At 44.0% G+C, this 25,043-nt stretch overlaps 1 protein-coding gene across 1 annotated transcript in view; it reads right to left on the bottom strand.

Annotated features, from left to right (window-relative positions):
* Positions 1–11,886: 11,886 nt before the first annotated feature.
* LOC136587548 (potassium channel subfamily K member 9-like) overlaps positions 11,887–25,043 on the bottom strand; it is a 58,736-nt gene continuing 45,579 nt past the window's right edge. Inside the window, exon 3 of the mRNA XM_066586200.1 lies at positions 11,887–13,025. Within this exon, the coding sequence (XP_066442297.1) occupies positions 12,109–13,025 (917 nt within the window). The 3' untranslated portion in view covers positions 11,887–12,108. The remainder of the gene's footprint in view (positions 13,026–25,043) is intronic.

Below are 25,043 nucleotides of genomic sequence, written 5' to 3'. Positions count from 1 at the left end.
TGGCAAGAGCGATATTGGGCCATGATTTACGGCCCAATATCGCCCTCGCAATCCACATGCAACCCCTGGATGCGAGGCGTTTTCATGTGAAAACAGCCTCGCATTACTGCGGAGAATCCTCTCAACCCATTGCTTTCAACAGTGTTCAGTGATGAGAGGACTCCCCGTGGGGATGAAGGAATCCCCTGCCGCTGCCATTGAGAACAGGTTTAAACCCCTGGATGTGACAGCCTCACACCCCTGCGGGGCTTAAGGATTCCCCTGCTGCAGCTGTGGGAATTCCCCTGCTGCTGTGATCGTCTTCCATTGCTTTCAATGGGGCCAGCACTGCTGCCCCCACCCCATTGGAAACAATGGGCGATATCGCAAAACGAATGAGCATGAGGAGATTTTATTTTTTTCAAACAGCATCGCAGGAGTGAAAACTTCACAAATGAGAATGAAACCACTGAAATTCATTGGTTTCATAATCATGTGTTTTCAATCACTCTCGCAGTGCGCAAAAATCGCCCGACTTTCTTGCCAGTGTGAAGACACCCTCAAACCACACTTAGGTTGCTTTTACACTACCGTGAAAATCGCACAAGATTTGAGTGTTGCGAGACACACAAACCTTCAATGAATATGAACCCTATTCTTTTGAGTGCAATGTGAGGTTTCCCATTGAAAATAATGGGAAGCACTCCACAATCCTCCGCCGCAGCTAAAAGCTGTGGTGGAGGATCACTATTTTCCCAAAGTGATTTTTTAACACAAAATTGTAGGGAAAATCGCACGTTGGTAAAATTAGCCTTAGTGAAACTCTCTGTGCAGACCAGCTGATCCCCACCTCTCCTGGCTCCCTGTTGTGTCCAGCGCTGCTGCAACGGGTCTCCCCTCTGTTGTAGTGTTTGCAGGCTGCTGCAGCCTGTAGATGCAACATCACAGAGGAGATGGAGGATTTGTGAGAGCTGAAAGTCGGAGGCCTAAAAATACCAAATAGTCTGGGAACTATTTTAAGAGGCTATAAAACAAAGACAACTAGCGCTGCTCAGACATCGCGCTGCGGCGTTCCATCACTTTCCATAACCAGGATAGTGCGACAAACCTTCACATAATGGAGTCCATTGTGGTGTAGGAAGTACACAGTGTCCACCTGAATGGAGAAAAAGAAGTACTGTTGTAAAGAAGAAGAGGAGAGTGCTGGTTGTAGGGGATTCCCTATTGAGAGGAACAGAAGCCGCTGTCTGTAGACCTGACATAACCTCACGAGAGGTGTGCTGTCTTCCAGGTGCACAAATCAAAGATGTGTCAGATAGGCTGTCAAGATTGTTCAGCCCTACAGAACACCATCCATTCCTACTAATACATGTGGGGACAAATGACACTGCAGATAGTTGCTAGGTCCTTTTTTGCCGAGACTTTGAAGACCTCGGAAAGAAGGTGAAGGAACTAGGAGCACAGGTGGTCTTCTCATCCATCTTCCCAGTGGATGGCCATGGAATAAGTAGATGGAACAGGATTCTAGAGGTGAACACCTGGCTGCGTCGATGGTGCCGTCAGCAGATTTGGATTCCTAGACGATGGAGTGAATTACCTATATGATGAACTGCTTGCTAGAGACGGGTTGCACCTTATAAAAACAGTTAAGCACATTTTTGGTGGGCGCCTTGCTTCATTCATTAGGAGAGCTTTAAACTAGAACAATATGGGAAGGGAAGTGAAAAGCCAGGTAAAAATATACAGATAATTAATACATTTGAGACCATCGCTATTAGAAGTGGAAAGAAAGAACAAAGACCAAAAATTCAGAAGGAAGGTAGAGGAGCAAGAGACACCGATCACAAACTAAAAAGTTTTTACACAAATGCACAGAGCATGGGAAACAAACAAGGAGAATTGGAGCTCCTAACGCAGGAAGAGAAGTATGATGTCATAGGCATCACAGAAACTTGGTGGAATGATACACATGATTGGAATACAAGGTTTGAAGGATACAACTTACAGATACAACAGACAAAAAAAAGGGGAGCAGGTGTTACATTGTATGTTAGGAAAACATTCATCTCCACAGAGATTCAAGCTTCAGAGCATGGGAGTTCTGTAGAAACTATTTGGGTAAGAATACAAGAAGAGAACAACAGAAAGGACACCATTGTAACCATTTACTATAGGCTGCCTGGACAAGCAGAAGATATTGATGAACTCTGTCTACATCAGATGGCCAAGCTCTCTAAAAAGCATGATATAGTGATTATGGGAGATTTTAACTATCCAGACATTTGTTGGGAATCTCTCTCAAGTAAAAGTAATGGATCAAACAAATTCTTATTGGCTCTTGCTGACTTTATCTTCCAAAAGGTAGAAGAGAAAACAAGGGGATCTGCTATCTTGGACCTAATTCTTACCAACAGGGAGGAAATGGTTGAGGAAGTAAGGGTGACTGGGTCCTTAGGAGGCAGTGATCATGCTATCCTTGAATTTTGGATTAAAAGGGGAGGAAGACCTGAGAAAACTCAGACCTCATGGTTGGATTTCAGAAAGGCAGATTTCAATGAATTCAGAAAAGAGGGTAGGAAGAATCCAATGGCTGGATGTTCTTAAGGACAGAAATGTCCAAGGAGGTTGGAAAATATTGCGAAATGAGATTCTCAAAGCACAATCGTTAACAATCCCTAAAAGAAGGAAGAATTGGAAGCATTTAAAGAAACCAGGATGAATGAACGCAGAACTTGCACACATGTTAAAAAGGAAGAAAAATATGTTTATCAAATGGAAAGAGGGGGAAATATCTAAAGAAGATTATAAGGCGGTCTGCAGAAACTGTAGGGCAAGTGTCAGGAAAGCTAGAGAGAATAATGAATTGAGGCTTGCAACAGAGGCCAAAAGCAATAAAAAAGGATTCTTGGGGTATGTCAAAAGCAAAAGAAAAGTCAAAGATGCTATTCGATGCTTACAAGAAGAAAATTGTGAATTGGTTAAGAGTGATGTTGAAAAGGCCGAACTTTTAAATTCCTATTTTTTATCTGTTTTCTCTCAGAAAGTAGATGGAACATCAACGGATCTTCCCTGTGCTATTGGAGGAATAAAAGAATGCAGGCTATCTGTAAACAGAGAGATAGTGAGGGAACACTTAGCTAACTTAAATGAATTCAAGTCTCAAGGTCCAGATAAATTACATCCTAGGATGCTAAAGGAAGCAGCGGAGGTAATTGCTGAACCACTCGCCATTATTTTTGAAAATTCCTGGAGAACAGGAAAAGTGCCAGAAGATTGGAAAAGGGCAAATGTTGTCTTTATCTTCAAAAAAGGGAAGAAGGTGGATCTAGGAAACTACAGGCCTGTGAGCCTGACGTCTATACCGGGAAAGATCTTTGAACAAATTATTAAACAGCATGTATGCAAGTATTTGGATGAAAATGGAGTAATTAACCAGAGCCAGCATGGGTTTTTAACAAACAAGTCATGCCAGACTAATCGAATTTCCTTCTATGATAGTATTACTGACTGGGTTGATTAGGGAAATGCAGTGGAAAAAGTTTATCTTGACCTTAGTAAAGCATTTGACAAAGTATCTCATACTATACTTATTGAAAAAATGACCAAATATGGGATTCACAAGGCAACTGTTAGGTGGATTCAGAACTGGCTGAGTGATCGTACTTAAAGAGTGGTCATAAATGGCTGCACATCCGAGTGGAAGAATGTATCAAGTGGGATACCACAAGGCTCTGTCCTGGGCCCAGTGTTGTTCAGCATTTTTATAAATGATTTGGAGAAGGAAATTGATGAAAAACTGATCAAATTTACTGATGACAAAAAGCTAGGAGGGATAGCTAACACTTGGGAAGAGAGAGGGAGTATTCAAAAATATCTAGAAAAGCTTGAACAGTGGGCAGCGACTAACAGAATGGTATTTAACAAGTAGAAATGCAAAGTCCTACATCTGGGCAAGAAAAACGAAAAAAGCACATACATAATGGGAGGAATTGAGCTAAGCAGAAGCACATGTGAAAAAGACTTGGGTATACTAATAAATCATAGACTGAACATGAGTCAACAATGTGATGCAGCAGCCAAAAAGGCAAACACAATTCTGGGATGTATTTAGAGAATTATAGAGTCTAGATCATGTGAGGTAATTATCCCCCTCTACTCTCCCTTAGTCAGACCTCATCTGGAATACTGTGTCCAGTTCTGGGCACCCCACTTTAGAAAAGACATAAACTGGAGCAAGATCAGAGAAGAGTTACCAAGATGGTGAGCGGTCTGCAAATCATGTCCTATGAGGAATGGTTAAAGGATCTGGGAATGTTTAGCTTGCAAAAAAGAGGTCTGAGAGGAGACTTAATAGTTGTCAACAAATATCTGAAGGGATGTCACGGTGCAGAGGGATCAGCCCTATTCTCATTTGCACAAGGAAAGTCTAGAAGCAATGGGATGAAACTGAAAGGGAGGAGACACAAATTGGATATTAGAAAAAACTTTTTGACAGTAAGGGTGATCAATGAGTGGAACAGGTTACCACAAGAGGTGGTGAGTTCTCCTTCAATGAAAGTGTAAAAAAAGAAAGGCTGGACAAATATCTGTCTGGGATGATTTAGTGAATCCTGCACTGAGCAGGGAGTTGGACCTGATGACCCTGGAGGGCCCTTCCAACTCTAATGATTCTATTAGTCTATTCGACACTACTGTACGACACATCCGACACTATTTAACGACTTCCGTTACAGATGTTACAGCTTTAATGCTTGCTGCCAAAAAGTTTTATGAAAGCAACAGAATTTGTCTCATATTTGTGTCCATGCGCCGTCAGCGTTAACCTACACTCACACAGGCGAGTGCGCCAACATGTTTTCCACGCCAATACAAGGCGTTGTTCATTCAAAAGCGCCTCACATAGTTTCTGTGCAACTGCGATACTCAGGCGTGTCTTTCACGCGTGTCGGAGGATCGCAAGTGTTTCCTATTGTTTTTAATGGGAAACATTGCATCACATTCGCACGCATATCACATAGTATACGACTGCAATGCACTGTCTTTTAACCCCTTAGGGACCAGACACCTTTTAGGGATTTTACCGATGTGGTGCTTTCACTGCCCTTCTTTTTCCTTCAGCTACCAAAATTATTTTTGCTGCGCTTTTTTTACGTAACATATAGGGCTATTATTTAATATCTTTTTCACTGTCTTTTTTTCCTGTTTTTAGTTTTATTGAGGGCAAAAAGCTAAAAAAAAGATTTTTATAACATTTATAGTTTTTTTTTTTATTTAGTACATTTACGCTAAAATAAAGTATGGGAACAGGTTCCTCTATTTGTTTCGGACGTTTTCATATGTAATATGTAGTTTGGGATTACATAGCGCATACGGCGACGGTTTTGGTCGGCATTGGCTTTGGGTTATTTTCTTTTTTATGTATATATTGTTATTTTATTCTGTAATTTTTTTAAACTTATTTATGTAATTATTTGTTTTACTATCTATGTCCTTCATGACGTCACATAAGACCCGTGGGGGACACTCACATAGGTTTTTTTTGTAATTTGACACTTTTTCACTGTACCAGGGGCATCCATAGGAGCCCAAGTTACTGGGAAAAACATCCCCCTGTAGTGACAATAGTCACTGGGGAAGCTAATCAGGGTCTGCTGGGACCCTGTAGCTTTGCTGTAACAGGACGACCCAGCGGTCACGTGACACTTCCACTTTCACTTTTTAGTACATAGCGCTCATTGAGCACTATGTACTTGAGAAAGGAGCAGGCAGAAGTGTTTAAAAACCGCTTCTCCCTTCTCCTCCAAGTTCTCAGCTGTGACTAACAGCTGACAACCGAACCTGCTTCTGCTGGATTGCAGAACAGGGGCTTTAAACCCCCACCCTATTTCTGCTATTGGGGCGGGATTAAAGCCCAGGATCAAGTGCCGTAAATTTACAGCACTTAGTCCTTAAGGGGTTAAGGTCCCATTGAAAACAGTCAGCCAGCAATAAATGGGTTGTCCAGACACCAACACCCACCACTAGAGATGAGCGAACGTGCTCGGCCACGACCCTTTTTCGCCCGAATACCGCGATTTCCGAGTACTTCCGTACTCGGACGAAAAAATTCGGGGGGTGCCGTGGCGGCACGGGGGGTAGCAGTGGGGAGTGGGGGGGAGAGGGAGAGAGAGAGGGCTCCCCCCTGTTCCCCGCTGCTACCCCCCGCACCGCCACGCCTCTCCCCGCCCCCCGGCGCCCCCCGAATCTTTTCACCCGAGTACTGAAGTACTCGAAAATGGCGGTACTCGGGTGCGTAAGTACTCGAAACGAGTACGTTCGCTCATCTCTACCCACCACCTCTCCACAGGGCAGGTGGTTGTATGAGAGAAACCATAGTGTTTGCTGAACACCATCTTGTTCCCCACTCCGTTTTCTAACTTACTTGACACACGTATTCAGATATTTTGTTCAGAAGAATAGGACAATTAGAAGATTACTGAAGAAGAAAGCTGCGATTAACATTCACCCACACAAGAATCTAATCAGGGGAAGAAAGCGGACTAAGGAAGGACTTTGTTTACATGCTGCAGCAGCAGGATGTCACAGTCTGCTGCAGCCATTCTCAGAGCTTAGCGTTCCATCACTGAAAATACAAAAGTGAAATGCATTAGGGGTCTCAAGCTCTGGTGTTAAAAAACACCGTCCAGACACAATTGATATATGTGATCTAGCCTGAGACAAGTAACAACGTATATGAAAGTATAGCAGAAAATACATAGTCTTATTCAGACGGTGAAGTTTGCTACAGCTTTAACGTGCTCATTTTGCAGCAAATCGTCCAATGTAGTTAAATTGAAACTCCCATGGTGTACATGAGCGGCACCAAGCATGCTCAATCACATTCAAGCTGCTCCTCGCTGCAGGGGGTACAATGACCCCACAACAAAAAAAAGAGGGTTGGACCCCCACCGATCAGGCTTTTATCAGCTTAAGCCAATCTTGGGGATACCCCTTTAACTTTGTCTTGGTTTACAACTGTTGCATAACGTTATATGAAAGCCGCAGCACCAGCGATTACATACTAGAAGGTTTTACGAAGGCAGCAGAGTGCTATGTATGAAAATGTTGGATGCAAAATTATTTGAAGCTAGTGTTCACATATAGCAGATTTGGGGCGGATTTTCCACAGCAGAAATTCTGTACCCAGATCTGCGTCAAAATCTACGTCATTCTCTGTGAATGTCTCCTCTTCAATGTCCACGAATTTTGACACAGATCCGCAGCAGACTTTACCCTTTCAATTTAAAGGGTGATATATGCTGCTGAATCTGCATCAAAATCCACCTAAAAGGAAAGAAAACAGACAATAAGCAAGCTGTCAGCAAGCTGTTCGTGTTGCAAAGGAACGGACGATCAGTTACGTCTGCTGATCATCTATATATATATATATAAAGACGAAAGCCCTCACTGACTCACTGACTGACTCGCCAAAAGTTCTCCAACTTCCCGATGTCGTAGAAACATGAATTTTGGCACAAGCATAGATTATCTCCAAAATAGGGAAAGTAATTGGGTCCCAATTCGATTATTCAATTCCAGTGCAAAAGAATTGGCGTTGAAATTTTACGTACGCAATCTAAATCTCTCACTTCCCAATGTCATAGAAACTTAAAATTTGGCACGGGCATTGAATATGTCATAAATAGGAAAAGCTAATGGGTCCCAACTTGATTATTCAATTCTATGCGCAAAAGAATTAGCGTCCAAATTTTACATACGGAATGTCATTTTCTCACTTTCCGGTGTCATAGAAACGTGAAATTTGGCACGAGCATTGATTATGTCATAAATAGGAAAAGCTAATTGGTCCCAACTCCATTATTCAATTCTATGCGCAAAAGAATTAGCGTCCAAATTTTACGTACATAATCTAAATCTCTCACTTCCCAATGTGATAGAAACATGAAATTTGGCACGAGCATTGATTATGTCATAAATAGGAAAAGCTAATGGGTCCCAACTCGATTATTCAATTCTATGCGCAAAAGAATTAGCGTCCAAATTGTACGTACGGAATCTAATTTTCTCACTTTCCTGTGTCATAGAAATGTGAAATTTGGCAAGAGCATTGATTATGTCATAAATAGGAAAAGCTAATGGGTCCCAACTCAATTATTCAACTCTATGTGCAAAAGAATTAGCGTCCAAATTTTACGTGTGGAATGTAATTTTCTCACTTTCTGGTGTCATAGAAACATGAAATTTGGCACGAGCATTGATTATGTCATAAATAGGAAAAGCTAATGGGTCCCAACTCCATTATTCAATTCTATGTGCAAAAGAATTAGCATCCAAATTTTACGTGCGGAATGTAATTTTCTCACTTTCCGGTGTCATAGAAACGGGAAATTTGGCACGAGCATTGATTATGTCATAAATAGGAAAAGCTAATTGGTCCCAACTCCATTATTCAATTCTATGTGCAAAAGAATTAGCGTCCAAATTTTACGTACATAATCTAAATCTCTCACTTCCCAATGTGATAGAAACATGAAATTTGGCACGAGCATTGATTATGTCATAAATAGGAAAAGCTAATGGGTCCCAACTCGATTATTCAATTCTATGCGCAAAAGAATTAGCGTCCAAATTTTACGTACGGAATCTAATTTTCTCACTTTCCTGTGTCATAGAAACGTGAAATTTGGCAAGAGCATTGATTATGTCATAAATAAGAAAAGCTAATGGGTCCCAACTTGATTATTTAATTCTATGCGCAAAAGAATTAGCGTCCAAATTTTACGTGTGGAATGTAATTTTCTCACTTTCCGGTGTCATAGAAACATGAAATTTGGCACGAGCATTGATTATGTCATAAATAGGAAAAGCTAATGGGTCCCAACTCCATTATTCAATTCTATGCGCAAAAGAATTAGCGTCCAAATTTTACATGCGGAATGTAATTTTCTCACTTTCCGGTGTCATAGAAACGGGAAATTTGGCACGAGCATTAATTATGTCATAAATAGGAAAAGCTAATGGGTCCCAACTCGATTATTCCATTCTAAGCGCAAAAGAATTAGTGTCCAAATTTTATGTACGTAATCGAATTCTCTCACTTCCTGATGTCATTTTATATAAAGAAACGTCGCATGGTTGCCTCCACGTGGTGTTTCCTGGGTAACGCAGAGAACTATGCAAAATGGTGAACATATGTTTTTCCTCAGTATCTCTAAAGTAACCACGAGTTCATAAGATTTTCCGTGTGAACACCAGATAAACACCAGTACCAAATTAACTCGGGCGAAGCCGGGTATATCAGCTAGTTTACTATATGTAGTATGTATTTTTCATCAATTACTGGCACACAGAGGGGTTAAAGGCACATGCCTGACATATAATACCAGCAGTGCTGTCTGCAGATGTCACATACATACGTGTATATATACACATATACACACATACATATACACATACATACGTGTGACCAAGGGTGCACATACTGTACCACAGAGGCACACCATGCAGCTGGTGTGGGGTTCTTAGATTGAGGAGGCACACACTTTGTTGGTTCTATCCTCTTGGCTACTAGGTGCCAACATGTGTACAGGACTCTCTTCTACAGAGGAACTGCAAGATTGGCAGACAAGGGAATGAAGAGTTGGCACAAAGGTTATGGGCCATTAAGGTGGGAACATACACCAGGGCCTTCTGTTCTGGGTGGCCAATTGTGCAACCTAATATGGGGCTAATCTTGATCCTTGCTATTAGGCTTTCTTATTTCTATATTTTTTTCCTCTATACCAGCTAGAAAAAGGGTGGCTGGCTGGTCTGGGGTGTTCTTGGTTGGGTGGCATAACCCTGAAACAGCTGTATGTACATGGGCTCTGACTTTGCTTTCAATTCCCAGTCATTGTTGCAAGGCTGTATAAAGAGTCTAACATTGACTTTAGGTACTGCTGCCTTCCAATAGGTGGCGCTGTGGAGATATTGTTTCATCTCCCTTATTTGCATATTACCCAGAGGAGCGTAAATTGCTGTTTAAGTCTCCTCACTCACCTTCTAGGTGCTCTCCGTAAGGAGAAAAGATAGCGTTTCTAACCCACATAATAGGCCTCTCTCTAGCAAATTCAGAATCCTACTGCACGCTAATGAAGGGCAAAACCCCTGAAACAGCTGTATGTGCAGGGGCTCTGACTTTGCTTTCAATTCCTGGTCATTGTTGCAAGGCTTGTATAAAGAGTCTAACATTAACTTTAGGTATTGCTGTCTTCCAATAGGTCGCACTATGGAGGTATTGTTTTGACTCCTTTATTTGGTTGGGTGTCATAACTAAACACGCCCTTGTCACTTGGTTCATGCTGCTCGAACCACGGGTATGCCCATTGCCGTCATGTATGTTTTATTCTGAAATGCTGTGGCATTTCAGAATAAACACACATTGAAATTTGACTTGGAACGGAGCTTTGGGTCAAAGAGGAGCGTTGCGCCGGCCTCTTCACGCCAGCAGCATAAAGGCTGGCAGCTCTCATCCTGCGTCTGTATACAGAAAGAGCTGCCAATCAACTTACTGGTAGGGAGGGAGAGGCCAGCACGGCTCGCCTCTGACTCGGAGGTCCGTTCTGAGTTGAACTTTACAGTGCATTTTTCTGAAACTCCACCGCACAGTGAGTACACCCAGGTTCATATTACCCACGGTTTAAGCAGCATAAACTCCATGGGAGGTTCCCTTTAAATAGTAACTAAACTTTTTTTCTGAGATTTGAGTTATACGTAGGATTTTAAATTATTTTGTAACATATTTAATCAGATAATTTTGCTTAGGATACTTTTACATGGGCCGATAGTCACCGAAGCAATCACTCAAATTACGGGGGGCTGGCATCCTGTGTAAACACCTAAAAACCAAGTGACTGTTGGCCCATTTAAACAGGCAGTTCTTCATCCATGAACGACTGCCTGTTTACTCTGAAGGGAGGCGGACGGCCAGAAGAGATCTGCAGTGTGCTCCACCCCCTTTCATTGAGCGATAATCATTGGGATAGCTGTCGGACGCTTAAGAACCCAAGATTCATCCCGTATAAAAGAACCCCGAGTCTTTCTTTAAGCTGCTTCTGAACTTCCCTGAGCAGAGTCTCTGAGAGCTGCTGCAGAATAGGCAGTGGAGTAGGGGTCTGCAGTCCTGTGGTGGCTGTTTTATCAGTTCTGTCTTATCTGCCTGTGCATGGGTTCTGGTTTTGCTTTCAATTCTTGGTCATTGTTACAAGGCTAGTATAAAGAGTCTAACATTGACTTTAGGGATTGCTGCCTTCCAATAGGTAGCACTGTGGAGGTATTGTTTTATCTCCCTTATTTACATATTACCCAGAGGGGCATGAATGGCCTTTTAAGTCTCTTCACTCACCATCTAGGTATTCTCCCTAAGGAGAAAAGATAGCGTTTCTGACCTACAGGCCAACAGTCACTCATAATAGCCAATAATAGCCCATATTCGGGTGAGTATCGGCACATGTAAAGATATCTGAAGAAAAGAGGTTCCAGAATTGTTATTTCATAGGGACTACACGTATTTAGTAAAACAGACATGTTAGGAGAGCTGTCAGAGCCTCTATAATTGACCTGTTCAGTCCTGTTTCTTGGCGGTTGATCAGGGGACCAAACTTTATGGAAACCCTTGATGAATTTTAGAGAAGACCGAGGCAAAAAGAGGAAATATTGGAATTTGTATAATCATGCAGCCTACATATTCCCAATTGTCCAAGAATGACAGCTTTTGCAACTGAAAATACCCCCAACGCCATTTATTTACACCATGTCTTCCATTCTTCATTCTACATAACTTTTCCAATGTCCTAAGAAGTTTCATGGTTAACAGTGATGTCTTACACAATTCCTATTAGTTTCTGTTGGTTTGAACTGCATGGAGCTACATACAAAGGAAGCAATATACAGTACAAACAAACTGATGTCATTGAGGAACCATAGATCTTGTTCTCCAGAAGGTAACATGTAAAGAAGACGCACAAGAGGCATGAAAGTCCTTGCATTCCACCCTCACAGACCTTCTATAGGGTCATTGGGAAGTCATAGGGTCAATGAGTTCTTACGCATGTATTAAACAAATGACACTGCTACACGTCCAGTCATGCTCTAAATAGATTTCCTTCTGACTCTGAAATTATTTGTGTAGCGCTGATTTTCTGGTGAAAAAATGCTGTCAGGAGACGAGAAGCCGGTGTTGTCACGAGTGCTGAGTGAAATTTCATCTATTTTGTAAGAGATTGAGTTGTAATATACCGGGTTGGTATGGCAGCTCAGTGCCTCATGATGCGATATGGCAGGACTGTCACAAAAAGGGGAGCGGTAGCACATGCACGTGCAAAAAGACCCTGCTCTTGAGGTTGCATTCGAAGACCTCCGTCTTCCCCTATCGGGATCATCCTGCATGATGGGTATGAGGTTAATCTGGCTTGTCCTATCTCCAATGGGAAGATAAATTGAACTCCGACTATGGGCATCCATCTTGGACTGTAGAGAGATACTATTCTGCGCCCTCCGCAGAGAAGCCCTCTCTTCGGCATCTCGTCTTTCATCTTCAGAGTTCATGGTCAAGAAGCGAAGGACAACCAGGTTGAGGAATGCTCCAATTACGGTCAGTCCCACCAAGATATACATAAAGCTAAAAGCAACATACGGTGGTTTCTTCTGCAAAGCTTCATTTTTTTGAAGGGCTACAAAGTCTCCGAACCCTATGGTTGTAAGCGTAATGAAACAATAATAGTAAGAGTGGAAGAAGGTCCAACCTTCAAAGTAAGAGAAAGCAGCTGCGCCAATGCCCAGTGTACCAATGCAAGATAGGAAACCAACCAACACCATATTCTCCATGGACACCTCAGTCTTCCTCATGTGGAAACATCTTTTCAGTTTCTTTAATAAGTATCTGACAAATGTGTTCATGCGTTCTCCCAGGCTTTGGAACATGACCAGGGTGAGAGGAATCCCGAGGACTGCATAGAACATACAGAACACTTTCCCAGCATCAGTTCCTGGGGCAGCATGACCATACCCTGCAAGAGAAAACAGAAGTGTTATATAAAGAGTATTCTACCAACATGACTCATAAGTCTTCTCTACCTGTATGTCTGCAGGCACATATACTGTTGCTGTAAGTGCAGCCAAGTAACATCATCAGGATTGTTCACCAGAAAGAGGATGCGAACCAGACTCAGCCTATGGATAAGAGTGGTGTTGTTTATGGTAGTAGGCAGGCCTTTTTTACCATCTCATACATCCCCTTTAAAGGAAACCTGTCATCAGCTATGAAACCATCTACACCGATAAAACACTTTATAGTGAACTTTTTCAAACTTATTTTTGTTAAAGGGCCACTCCAGTGAAAACACATTATCCATCCCTGCTCCCGTCACCTGATTGCCTGTAACACTCTGAAGGTCTCCTCTCTATATTGCAGTCACTTCCATGTAGTGCAGCCTCCTCTTGGATATTTATCAGGCACCATCTTGATAGTAAAAATTTTGCTTTCACTTTCAATCAATCATGATTCATCAGCATAGTATTATCTAGGGGCTATGCCATTTATGCCTGCTGTGGGGACAGTTTAATAATCATTATCTTCTACATTCACCTATTCACCTAAAAAAGCTACATACCAAAAGTATACAGTCAGGAGGATGAGTTGTGATCTCCTCTATGAGAACTGTGTGACAAGAGCTGTGTGATACCTCTGCAGGCCGAAGTACTGTACTTTCCCTAACACCACGTTGCTCTGCCACTGTACCATGAAGGACGTATGAGACGTCATCCACACAGTGCTGAGATTCTTTCGCATGAGCTGGGAGATCCAGGACCAGCGCATGCAAAGTTCACTCAGCTCTTCTAAGGGGCAGATTCACTACATTCAACTGTGCATGCGCTGTTCTGAGCTCGTCGGCCACATGCACAAGATTTCCTATGTAATTTTGGCTTTGCTCTAGTAATTTGCTTTATCCGAGTATCGCTGTGCTCGGGTCGGAAGATTCGGGTGCCGGCACGGAGCGGGGAGCTGCAGGGGAGAGCGGGGAGGAACGGAGGGGAGATCTTTCTCTCCCTCGCTCCCGCCCGCTCTCCCCTGCTCCCCGCTGCGACTCACCTGTCAGCCGCAGCGGCACCCGAATCTTCAGGGACGAGCACAGCGATACTCGGATAAAGCAAATTACTCGAGCGAGTAGTGCTTTTCCGAGTACGCTCGCTCATCTCTAATCTTTAACCATTCAGATGCATAACTCCTTTCAAAATTCTACTGGTTGCCCTTGGAAACAGTCAGCAGTTTAGTTCTAGTCTCCTGTCAGATATGTTGCTTACAGCTAATGTTCATGTAACTGTCAACTAAATTCCCAAGATGCATTGCACTTTGCTGTTTTCCCATCAAGACAGTCCATTGTTGGATTGGTCAGTCTACACGGGTCCGGCTTCAGAAGATACAGCTGGCTATTTGATTCCCCTGCAGGAGAAATTTAGTATTACATGCTGGCCATTTAATCAACCATGAAATAGAAATGAGAATGTGGTAAGAGGTTGTCTTCCTGACAGTAAGGCTAGGGGTACACAGCGACCCTGCAAGCTAATGGAAATCAATAGGGTCTCGTTGCGACTCACAAATTACCCAATGATCGCAAGGAATACAAATTCCCTGGACTTCCTCTGATCGGTGGTTCATGGTGACTCGCGAGCCGCAATGTCATTCTATTGACTCCCATGATGGACGATCAGAAGATTCGCAAATCAAACCACCCATAGAGAAACATGAGTGTCCGCACATGAATTAAAGCATGCAGAATTGTTTTGCGAACCTTATGGTCCGTAAAACAAATTGCGGCATGCTCCATTTCAGTGCGGACAATGGAAGCCATCCGATCCTTGGCTAGTCCACAATTCAACTGCAGTCGGACGGCGGACCCCACGGGAAAGCAGGAGTTTAAAAAAATAATAGAAGACCCGGACAGGTACACAGTGTCCTCGACTGCGGGCAGGGTCAGATTCCACTGCAGGCTCCCGCATACAGAATCCGATCCACCTATGGACATCAGGCCTAATATAACAGCCCTCTTCTTTTAGGTTAGCAGGACCCAAAGCATCATTTATGAAATGGAACAGGCATGTCTTCAAAGCGGTTATGTTACTTATTGAGGATATCATTTTTTATGTAATCTGTCAGGTAACATCTGAGAAATACAGAATCTCTATCACAGATGCCCAAAATACACCGAGTGCACAGAAATAGCTCCAACTCACTGCTGGCAAGGAAGTCGCCGACTAATGTGCGAACACTGAGTTCTACACATTGCTGCGTGCCCGAACATCTGATACGACGGTGATATTAGCGGGGGTCACGTCGGAGCTATTTCTGGAGCTCTAGTAGGTAGGTGTGAAAGCGGTTCCCCGTAGACTGAATGTATGTGATCGCTACGGAGCTCCATCATAAACGGCTGCCTGCGTACTTCATTACAGGAAAGGTGTGTGATATCGACTCCAGCCCAACTTACACATAGCGATAGTCACAAAACCACTCAGCAAGTTAGGCCGGCTTCACACGGGCGGATTTGGGCGCACAATACTCAGGGGAAAGAACCCACTGATTTCAGTGGGTTCATTAACATTTCCGTATTTTGCGCGCACCCAATTTTGTGTGCGCAATATGCAGAGAATAGAGCCCATTGATTTTGCTCTATTTTGGTGCGCACCAGAGGTTCTTATAGGAGTCTACCGGGGTGCACAAATGGTCACATATGTACGCACAGGTATGTGCAAAACACTGCGCATAGCCGTGAACACCGGCAAATAACACTCCTACAGGGCTTAAACGCTCAGGCGTGTTTTTGTCCTGTTATACGGCCTTGATAATCAATGGTTTCGTTTTCACTAGCAGTATTCTCGCTCGTACAAAGAAAAGATGGGCGAGAAAAGACGGGACTGGCATGACCTATGTTTCTGCAGTTTTTTCAAACTCCTGCGCTATGGCGTTTGTTTTATGCCAAGCGATGAATGCTCATTAGTTGTTTGCTGAGATATCTAATTGCAGAGAATAGAAACCATCAATTTCAATGGGTTCATTCGCATTTCCGTATTTTGCGTGTGCCTTTCAGTCACACAAAAAAATAGAACCTGCTCTATCTTTCTGCGTACCAAAGACCCCCATAGACGTCAATGGAGACTGCGCAAATGTGTGTGCAATATGCAAGGAGAAGCGTTGCAGCTATTGTTCAGATGGTTCTCAAAAAAGTAGTTGATGCATAAAAACAACAGTTTGTGTTACACGGAGCGATGATTGTTCATTAGTCGTTTGCGGAGTTCTCGTTCATAGGGGGATCTCCATGCAAAGTCATTCAAATACGAACAGCTCTGATTTTACACCAGATTACTTTCGATCAACTAGCGACTATTTTTTGGTAAGCTGAAACAAAATGAATAACGACTTCTAGCTCGTCACCTGTTGGTGTCTTTGTTTCCACTGAACAACTATCATGTGAATTCGCTCTTTCGATTCGGCGGACAGTCATCCCTATAAGAGTAAATGAAGAGTCCGCTTTCATAGTAATGGTCTTGTTGCCATTGTTATCCTGAGAAGCCATCAATCACCCTACTATTTAGTAGGTTATGTTATCCCAGTGACTATGACCGTCGTCTTCCCTTACACCACCTGCAGATGAATACACTTATCTGTCGAAGAGGTGATCTGCTGTGGTAAATGGTTTTGGAAGCCCCGACTGGAGCAACACATCATGGAAGACATGGATTGGTGATTCGTCATTTCAACTTATGGCACAGTCATCTAAAATGACAGCCATGAGAGACTAACCGTGAAAGATAGAATATGGCCTTCTAAAATCCCCAATGCTACCGGTATGTAGAACGCAACTGTTTCCATGCAGACCCAAGTATATTGCAAAACACTAAACAAGTTTAAATGGACACCTGCAGACACCATATTGATGTACACTAGATTGACCCGAAGTTCGCTATGCGAACGTAAAATGTTTTAAAAGTGGTGGTTGTGAACTTCTAGAGCTTCTTGGTTAGGTGATTATTTAGAGCGTCACTTTGTATTTGGAGCAGATATCTAATATAAAAAAGCCTACAGGTCTCTCTCTGTCTGTCTGTCTTTCTCTGTATGTCTGTCTTTCTCTGTATGTCTCTGTCGGTCTTTCTTTGTCTATCTCTTTCTCTGTTTGTCTGTCTCTCTCATTGTCTGCCTCGCTCTCTTTCTGTCTCAGTATCTGTCTCTTTCTGTTTCTCTCTGTCTGTCCCTGTCTTGCTCTCTCTTTCTGTCTATTGCTATCTCTCTCTGTCTCTCTATCGCTCTCTCTATGTCTCTCTATCATTTTCTCTGGGTCTCTATCGCTCTCTCTGTTTATCTATTGCTCTCTCTGTCTATCGCTCACTCTGTCTCTATGTCGTTCTCTCTTTCTGTCTGCCTCTCTACTGCTCTCTGTCTGTTTCTCTATCGCTCTCTCTGTGTCTGTTTCTCTATTGCTCTCTTTCTGTCTCTCTATTGCTCTCTTTGTGTCTGTCTCTCTATCGCTCTCTGTCTGTCTCTGTATTGCTCTCTGTCTGTCTCACTATCTCTCTCTCTCTTTCTATCGCTTTCTCTCTGCGTTTCTATTGCTCTCTCTCACTGTCTCTCTCTATCGCTCTCTCACTCTGTCTCTCTATTGCTCTGTGTGTCTGTCTCTCTATCATTGTCTCTCTATCGCTTTCTCTTAATGTCTCTCTCTCTATCGCTCTCTCACTCTGTCTCTCTATTGCTCTCTCTGTCTTTCTATCACTCTCTCTCTCTTGCTCTTTTGTTGGGCAGTGTATGGGGCAGCTTAGCATTGTATGCTGTGTTGCTTAGCAACGCTTCACTCATTCCAGCGCATATCTGAAGCACAGCAGCGCCGCCCATAGACATAAGATTGTAACGTTCACCCCGCCTGACAGTTCCCTGAATGTAATAAACTCACATTTGATGATTTTACGGCAGTGGTGAGCATGTGTGTCATCTAATGACACCAACATCATACATCAAAGGTACAGCAAAGGGGTCAAAGTGTGGTGCAGGAAAAAGCATGTAGGCCTATTTATATTAGATGAGTCCAGTATCCTCATATCTACTCATGGACAATCTATTTACACTGAATGGCCTCTTTATTAGAGAACCTTTCACGATTGGAGCTTCCCTGTGTGAAACTTAGACCCGTTACCCTGGAGTGCAGCATAAAATCACATGACAAGGTTTCCATGAATCAGTTTCAGTGTGAATCCACATTGGATGGGAAAATCCAGCGATCTGAGTGACTTTCAATGAGGCCCGGTCATCGGTGCTGGACTAGCCGGGGCCGGGATGTCATACACTGCTGAGATTGTGGAGATTTCTCATGCAGTGGTGTGGGGAGTAAACCGAAAATGGTGTGATCGAGAAAAAACATCCAGCAAAAGGAGATCCTGTGGATGTAAACAGCTTGCTGACCAAAGGGGTCAGAGAAGGATGTAAAGAGTTGTTCTGGTGAACGAACAGTAACAGTCAAGCAAACTGCAACTATATGCAATATTGATATTCTAGCTAACGTGCCCGACTGTACGACCAGTCGTTCTCTAGCACGCACGGGCTATAACAGCGGGCAACCAGTTTCAGTGTGGACTCATACAGGGGTACACAACATGAGGCCTACAATGCCATTCTGTGCGGCCCCAATCATCTGGACACAGAAATATCTACACTCCTCGCATTTAGTTTCCATGTCAGGGTGAAGAAGATTGGACATAGCACGATAATGAGACAATTACTAAGGGTGCACTGTGTAGCCATGACTGGGTCCCCTATATATTAGGACAAGTACTAAGGGTGCACTGTGTAGCCATGTCTGGGTCCCCTATATATTAGGACAAGTACTAAGGGTGCATTGTGTAGTCCTGTCTGGGTCCCCTATATATTAGGACAAGTACTAAGGGTGCACTGTGTAGCCATGTCTGGGTCCCCTATATATTAGGACAAGTACTAAGGGTGCACTGTGTAGCCATGACTGGGTCCCCTATATATTAGGACAAGTACTAAGGGTGCACTGTGTAGCCATGTCTGGGTCCCCTATATATTAGGACAAGTACTAAGGGTGCACTGTGTAGCCATGACTGGGTCCCCTATATATTAGGACAAGTACTAAGGGTGCACTGTGTAGCCATGTCTGGGTCCCCTATATATTAGGACAAGTACTAAGGGTGCACTGTGTAGCCATGTCTGGGTCCCCTATATATTAGGACAAAGACTAAGGGTGCACTGTGTAGTCGTGTCTGGGTCACCTATATATTAGGACAAGTACTAAGGGTGCACTGTGTAGCCATGACTGGGTCCCCTATATATTAGGACAAGTACTAAGGGTGCACTGTGTAGCCATGACTGGGTCCCCTATATATTAGGACAAGTACTAAGGGTGCACTGTGTAGCCATGTCTGGGTCCCCTATATATTAGGACAAGTACTAAGGGTGCATTGTGTAGTCCTGTCTGGGTCCCCTATATATTAGGACAAGTACTAAGGGTGCACTGTGTAGCCATGTCTGGGTCCCCTATATATTAGGACAAGTACTAAGGGTGCACTGTGTAGCCATGTCTGGGTCCCCTATATATTAGGACATGTACTAAGGGTGCACTGTGTAGACATGTCTGGGTCCCCTATCTATTAGGACAATTACTAAGGGTGCACTGTGTAGCCATGTCTGGGTCCCCTATATGTTAGGACATGTACTAAGGGTGCACTGTGTAGCCATGTCTGGGTCCCCTATATATTAGGACATGTACTAAGGGTGCACTGTGTAGACATGTCTGGGTCCCCTATATATTAGGACAATTACTAAGGGTGCACTGTGTAGCCATGTTTGGGTGCCCTATATATTAGGACAAGTACTAAGGGTGCACTGTGTAGCCATGACTGGGTCCCCTATATATTAGGACAAGTACTAAGGGTGCACTGTGTAGCCATGTCTGGGTCCCCTATATATTAGGACAAGTACTAAGGGTGCACTGTGTAGCCATGACTGGGTCCCCTATATATTAGGACAAGTACTAAGGGTGCACTGTGTAGCCATGTCTGGGTCCCCTATATATTAGGACAAGTACTAAGGGTGCACTGTGTAGCCATGTCTGGGTCCCCTATATATTAGGACAAAGACTAAGGGTGCACTGTGTAGTCGTGTCTGGGTCACCTATATATTAGGACAAGTACTAAGGGTGCACTGTGTAGCCATGACTGGGTCCCCTATATATTAGGACAAGTACTAAGGGTGCACTGTGTAGCCATGTCTGGGTCCCCTATATATTAGAAAACATTTATTAAAGTCTCTGGATTCATTCCGCACTTCAGAAGTGAATATAAGAGCTACAGGCATCGTATATACATGCAGCTCTCTGTTGTAGTTTATAGGACTTGTCTCCTCCTCTCTGGGGTGCTGATTGGAGGGGGAAGGTGACTCCTATCCTGCCAATAGGTGGGAGTTCAGGAAGTGGAGCTTAAGGACCCTTTTACACGGGACAATTGTCGTTCTGGTTCTACAGGTTCTTGCGTTCCCGCAGGGTTTTGTACGATAGTCGTCCCGTGTAAAAGGGCCTTTAGGGTGGGTCCCACTGGGCGGATTCCTGCCGGAAATCTTGCGGTTTGGCCGCGCAAAAACCGCGAGATTTCCCTGGAGAGCGCGGCCGCAGCGGAAAGAAAAAAGAATGGACATGCTGTGGTCGGCAAAGCCGCGGCTGCGGTCGGCAAAGCTGCGCCGCAGCCGTGGTTTCAACAGGATTAACCGCAGCGGATTGGCCGTCCCGTGTGGACGAGATTTCTGAGAAATCTCGTCCACATGGCTGGCTAATCCCGAGATTAGCGGCCACGTGCGGATTTGCCACGTGGAAATTCCATCCGGAATTTTCGCGGCAAATCCGCCCTGTGTGAACCCCCCCTTATTTCAATTTATTATGGCATATACTTAGCATATACCATAAATTGTGGCCCTTGGAATTGGTTCAGTATGGCAATGTGACCCTCAGACCAGAAAAAGTTGTGCTCCCCTGGTTTAAGCAAAACAGAAATGCTGATGGGAGGGTTAGAGCTCGTTCACACAAGCGTGTTTATGCTGCATATTACACACGCTATTTTTATGCATATAACACAGTGAATAGAGCCCATTGGTTTCAATGGTTTTTTTAACTTCAGCATATTTTTTCACACGATGTGGGATTGTGTAAAAAAATACATGGTGGGTCCCATCTTGGTACATATGGAAATATTACGCACTGTAAAAGCCTATTAAAATCAATGGATGTGCGCAAATACGTAGGAAACCTGCGTATTTACACACTAAATCAATACGTTTTTGCACGTGCAAATACATAGTGTGTTTGCGCACACAAAAAACACACCAGAACGGGCAAAATACGCAGGAGTGAGCAATTTTCATTTAAATGAGCCACTTTTGAGGACAGTCCTGGAGGCACAATTACTATTGTGGCCACAACTGGGTGCACTATTATTGTTGGAGCCACTATGATTGGAGCCACTACTGAGGGCACTATTATTGTTGGGGCCACTATAATTGGAGCCACTACTGAGGGCACTATTATTGTTGGGGCCACTATGTGGGGCACAATTCCTAATGGGGCCACTACCGGGGGCATTATTATTGTTGGGGCCACTATTACTATTGGGGCCACTTCTTAGGACACTCCTGGGGGCACTATTACTATTTGGGCCACAACTAAGTGTACAATTACTATTGGAGCCACTACTGGAGGCACTATAACTATTGGGGCCACTATTAGTATTAGGGCCACTACTAAGGGCAATATTACTATTGGAGCCACTACTAGGGGTAGTTTTACTATTTGAACAACTACTAAGGGCACTGTTGCTGTTAGGGCCACTTATAGGGATACTATTACTATTGGGGCCACTGATAAGCCATGCTCCTAACCACACACCCCTTTTCCAGGGTCGCGATTTTTTGTGACAAAGATGGCAGCCCTGAATACAGGGACCATTCAGTGTAGATACAGAATATTACTGCAGCAAATACTATAAATTCAAGTTTTGCAAAAAAAAGTTTTGGAGGACATTATCCACTTCACAAATGGCCCATAATCCTCATCACTGGCCGCCATGGCCGTCCTTGGGTGTAAAAGAATGCATGGCAGTGTGGCTAGGGGGAATATTACAATGTGCTCTGTCTATGCGTAGTCTGTAGAGAGACGATTCTTCACAGAGAGAACGCGGCAAAGCGCTAATTACCATTCTGGGGACGCAGAATTACATTGTGAGTGCCCTCGTCTGGCTTTATTCTAAGTACTCGGTGTGGGTGCCAAGCAGAGGAGATAAGTGGCCTGTGTTTAGAGGAAATTATCTCTGCTTTTAACCTCCTATTACTTAAAATGCAAATGGGAAAACATTTCCTCTAAATCTCTGGCAGAGCATTTCTATTTAATGCATAATGAATGCCGTTGTTAAATATTACTGAAATATGTGAGCAGAGCTTCATTCATTATTTACAGACTACCTTGTTCCCAGACTACATTTCTGAGGGTGCTGGAACCCTAGGAATGAAATGGGCAGATGAAGGTGGAGGCCATGAATGGAGGGAAAATATCAGAACTCCAACTTTATCCGAGGTCATGGTCTAAAGTAGTCTCATCTCATCCAAGTCATGGAAGACCAGAACTCCTCTCTACCTTGCAATGTGTAACTATAGGGGATGGAGAGGTAGCAGTTGCATAAGGGCACTGCATTTTTGTGGAACGAACGAGGCTTTTTTGTACGTATCGGCAGTTTTTTACTGTGCTTTTTACACTACCATAACCTGATTTAAATGGCTATTTAGTCTACCAATCAGGGGCAGCTCTCAGCTATTGAATGACAGCTGAGAGATGCCTCTGATTGGTCCCTGCGCTCAGCCAATCAGAGGCAGCACTCACCAATGTCATTCAATAGCTGAGAGCTGCCTCTGATTGGTCACAGTGCTCAGCCAATCAGAGGCAGCCTTTTCAGCAGGCAGGGAATTTAAATCCCCGCCAGCTGAAAACTCCTCAGAGCAGTGCAGGAGAAGAGTCGGCTGGACGCGGCTGAGCCCCGGCAGCTGCAGAGAGGTGAGCATACATTTTTTTTTTACACATTTTTGGATTGATTTTTCAGGGAAGAGCTTATATTTTAAGCCCTGCCCTGAAAATCACTGTAGCGCTTGCCGGCAGCCCATTGCTTTCAATGGAGCCGGCTGTATTGTATATTGTTCTGTACGGGGGTTCCATCACAGTGTTGTTTTGGGCAGCTGTGCCTGAACCCTCTGACGTAATCCCACAGTTTAGTGAAAAAACGCCGTTGGAGCGCTCCCTTTGAATAGCACAAGCATGTATCATTGCCATTAAAAAATGGAAACCCTGCTGGAACCTAATTGAATCCTATTATAAGTCAAGGTCATTGGTCAGTCACGAGGGCTCCATCACAGTGTCGTGGATGCCTTTATCAGATTAGTTTGATGGCATACCTGCTAAAAGCTGCATCTTCATTCTACTGCGTCAGTCTCTGGTATCATAAAGTACATTCAAAGTAAAGAAACACCGCAGAAGGAGAGCAGGAGGATTAGTCAGTCAAAGCATATGAAGATTAGGTTATAATAACTTCAAAAAACATTTCCCCTTCTACGTGTCATCTTACTGTTAAATCCCAACTTTGATCAACACCTAAAAACTGCAACGTGACTTCAGGTAACCCCATTACTCCACCCACTCCTCTTACATGACAATCACAAGAGTCCATGAAGCTGCGACATGGGAGCCTGTATGTTGTAGTACGTTGTAGCACTACTGGGGGCATATCTGAAGGGGGTAGAGGTGACAAAGTATGCCTATTGGGTGCTTAAAGTGACCTTCCAGTCACAACTCAACATTCATTATCTACAAGGAATGATTACCTACTATTAGTCTTCCTCAGATATTGCTCTTTAGCTCCGTTCTATTAAAATGGAGATGTCATCTGCAACTATGGTTTAGCCTCATCTGAAGTAGTCTGGAACACACCCGCTGTCTGCCTTCTCTGCAGCCTGAACCAATGAGGAGGCAGGAGTGGCTCAGACTACTTCAGATTAGACACTGTAGTTAACCCCTTAACGACCAGCCCATAGTGATTTTACGTCCTCCCAAAGTGGGCTTTATTCTCTGAGGACGTAAAAACATGTTTCCTGCAGAGAATAAAGCCCCTCGGGCTGTGGACGTGACAGCTCCATGCTGTCGGTGTCCGCAGGTAGCTGACAGCATGGAGCTGTCATTCCGGGCTGCGGGGACCCCCCCCCCCCCCCCCCCCGGCATAGCGCCGATCGCAAAAAAGTAAACAAAAGAGCAAAAAAAGTTGAAGATTCAGCTGCCCTGATGGATCGGTTCCATCAGGGCAGCTGAAATTACTCACCGAGGTCCGCCGCCCTGCTCCCCCGATGCTCCGGGCCCCGTAGCCGTCCTTCTGCGCATGCACGCCAGGCGGCATTACGTCAGCCGCATGCGCAGAAGGCCCGGCGGCGCGGGAAATGTAAAATCTCCTGGCTCCCGGCTCCTGAAGGTAGCCGGGAACAAGAAGGTGTCCATTGGATAGCGGCGATTGCGAAAAAGTTAAAAAAGTAAAAAAATGTCAGTTTCACCTCCCCTCATGGATCGGATCCATGAGGGGAGGTGAAAATACTCACCCCACTTCCTCCATGTCCTCCGGCAGGTCTCCGGACCCCCCGCTGGCTTCTGCGATGTGCCGATGTGGCGCGCATGCGCAGAAGGCCAGCGAGCCCGGCAAATTCAAAATCTCCCTGCACCCGGCTGTCACAGTTAGCCGAGTGCAGGGAGATATGACTGGGAACCGCTGTTTGCGGTTTCTAGTCATATGATCACCGTTATCCATCGGATAACGGTGATCATATAAAGTTAAAAAGTTTAAAAAAAAAAAGTTAAAAGTTTAAAAAGTTAAAGTTTCATCTCCCCTTACGGATCGTATCCGTAAGGGGGGATGAAATTACGTACTCAAGGTCCCCGGATTTGTTCCCTGAT

The sequence above is a fragment of the Eleutherodactylus coqui genome, chromosome 13 (assembly GCF_035609145.1).
Source record: "Eleutherodactylus coqui strain aEleCoq1 chromosome 13, aEleCoq1.hap1, whole genome shotgun sequence".
In the NCBI taxonomy this organism is placed as follows: domain Eukaryota; kingdom Metazoa; phylum Chordata; class Amphibia; order Anura; family Eleutherodactylidae; genus Eleutherodactylus; species Eleutherodactylus coqui.
The sequence above is the reverse complement of the archived record's forward strand: the minus strand, read 5'-3'. Positions and strand labels throughout refer to the sequence as shown.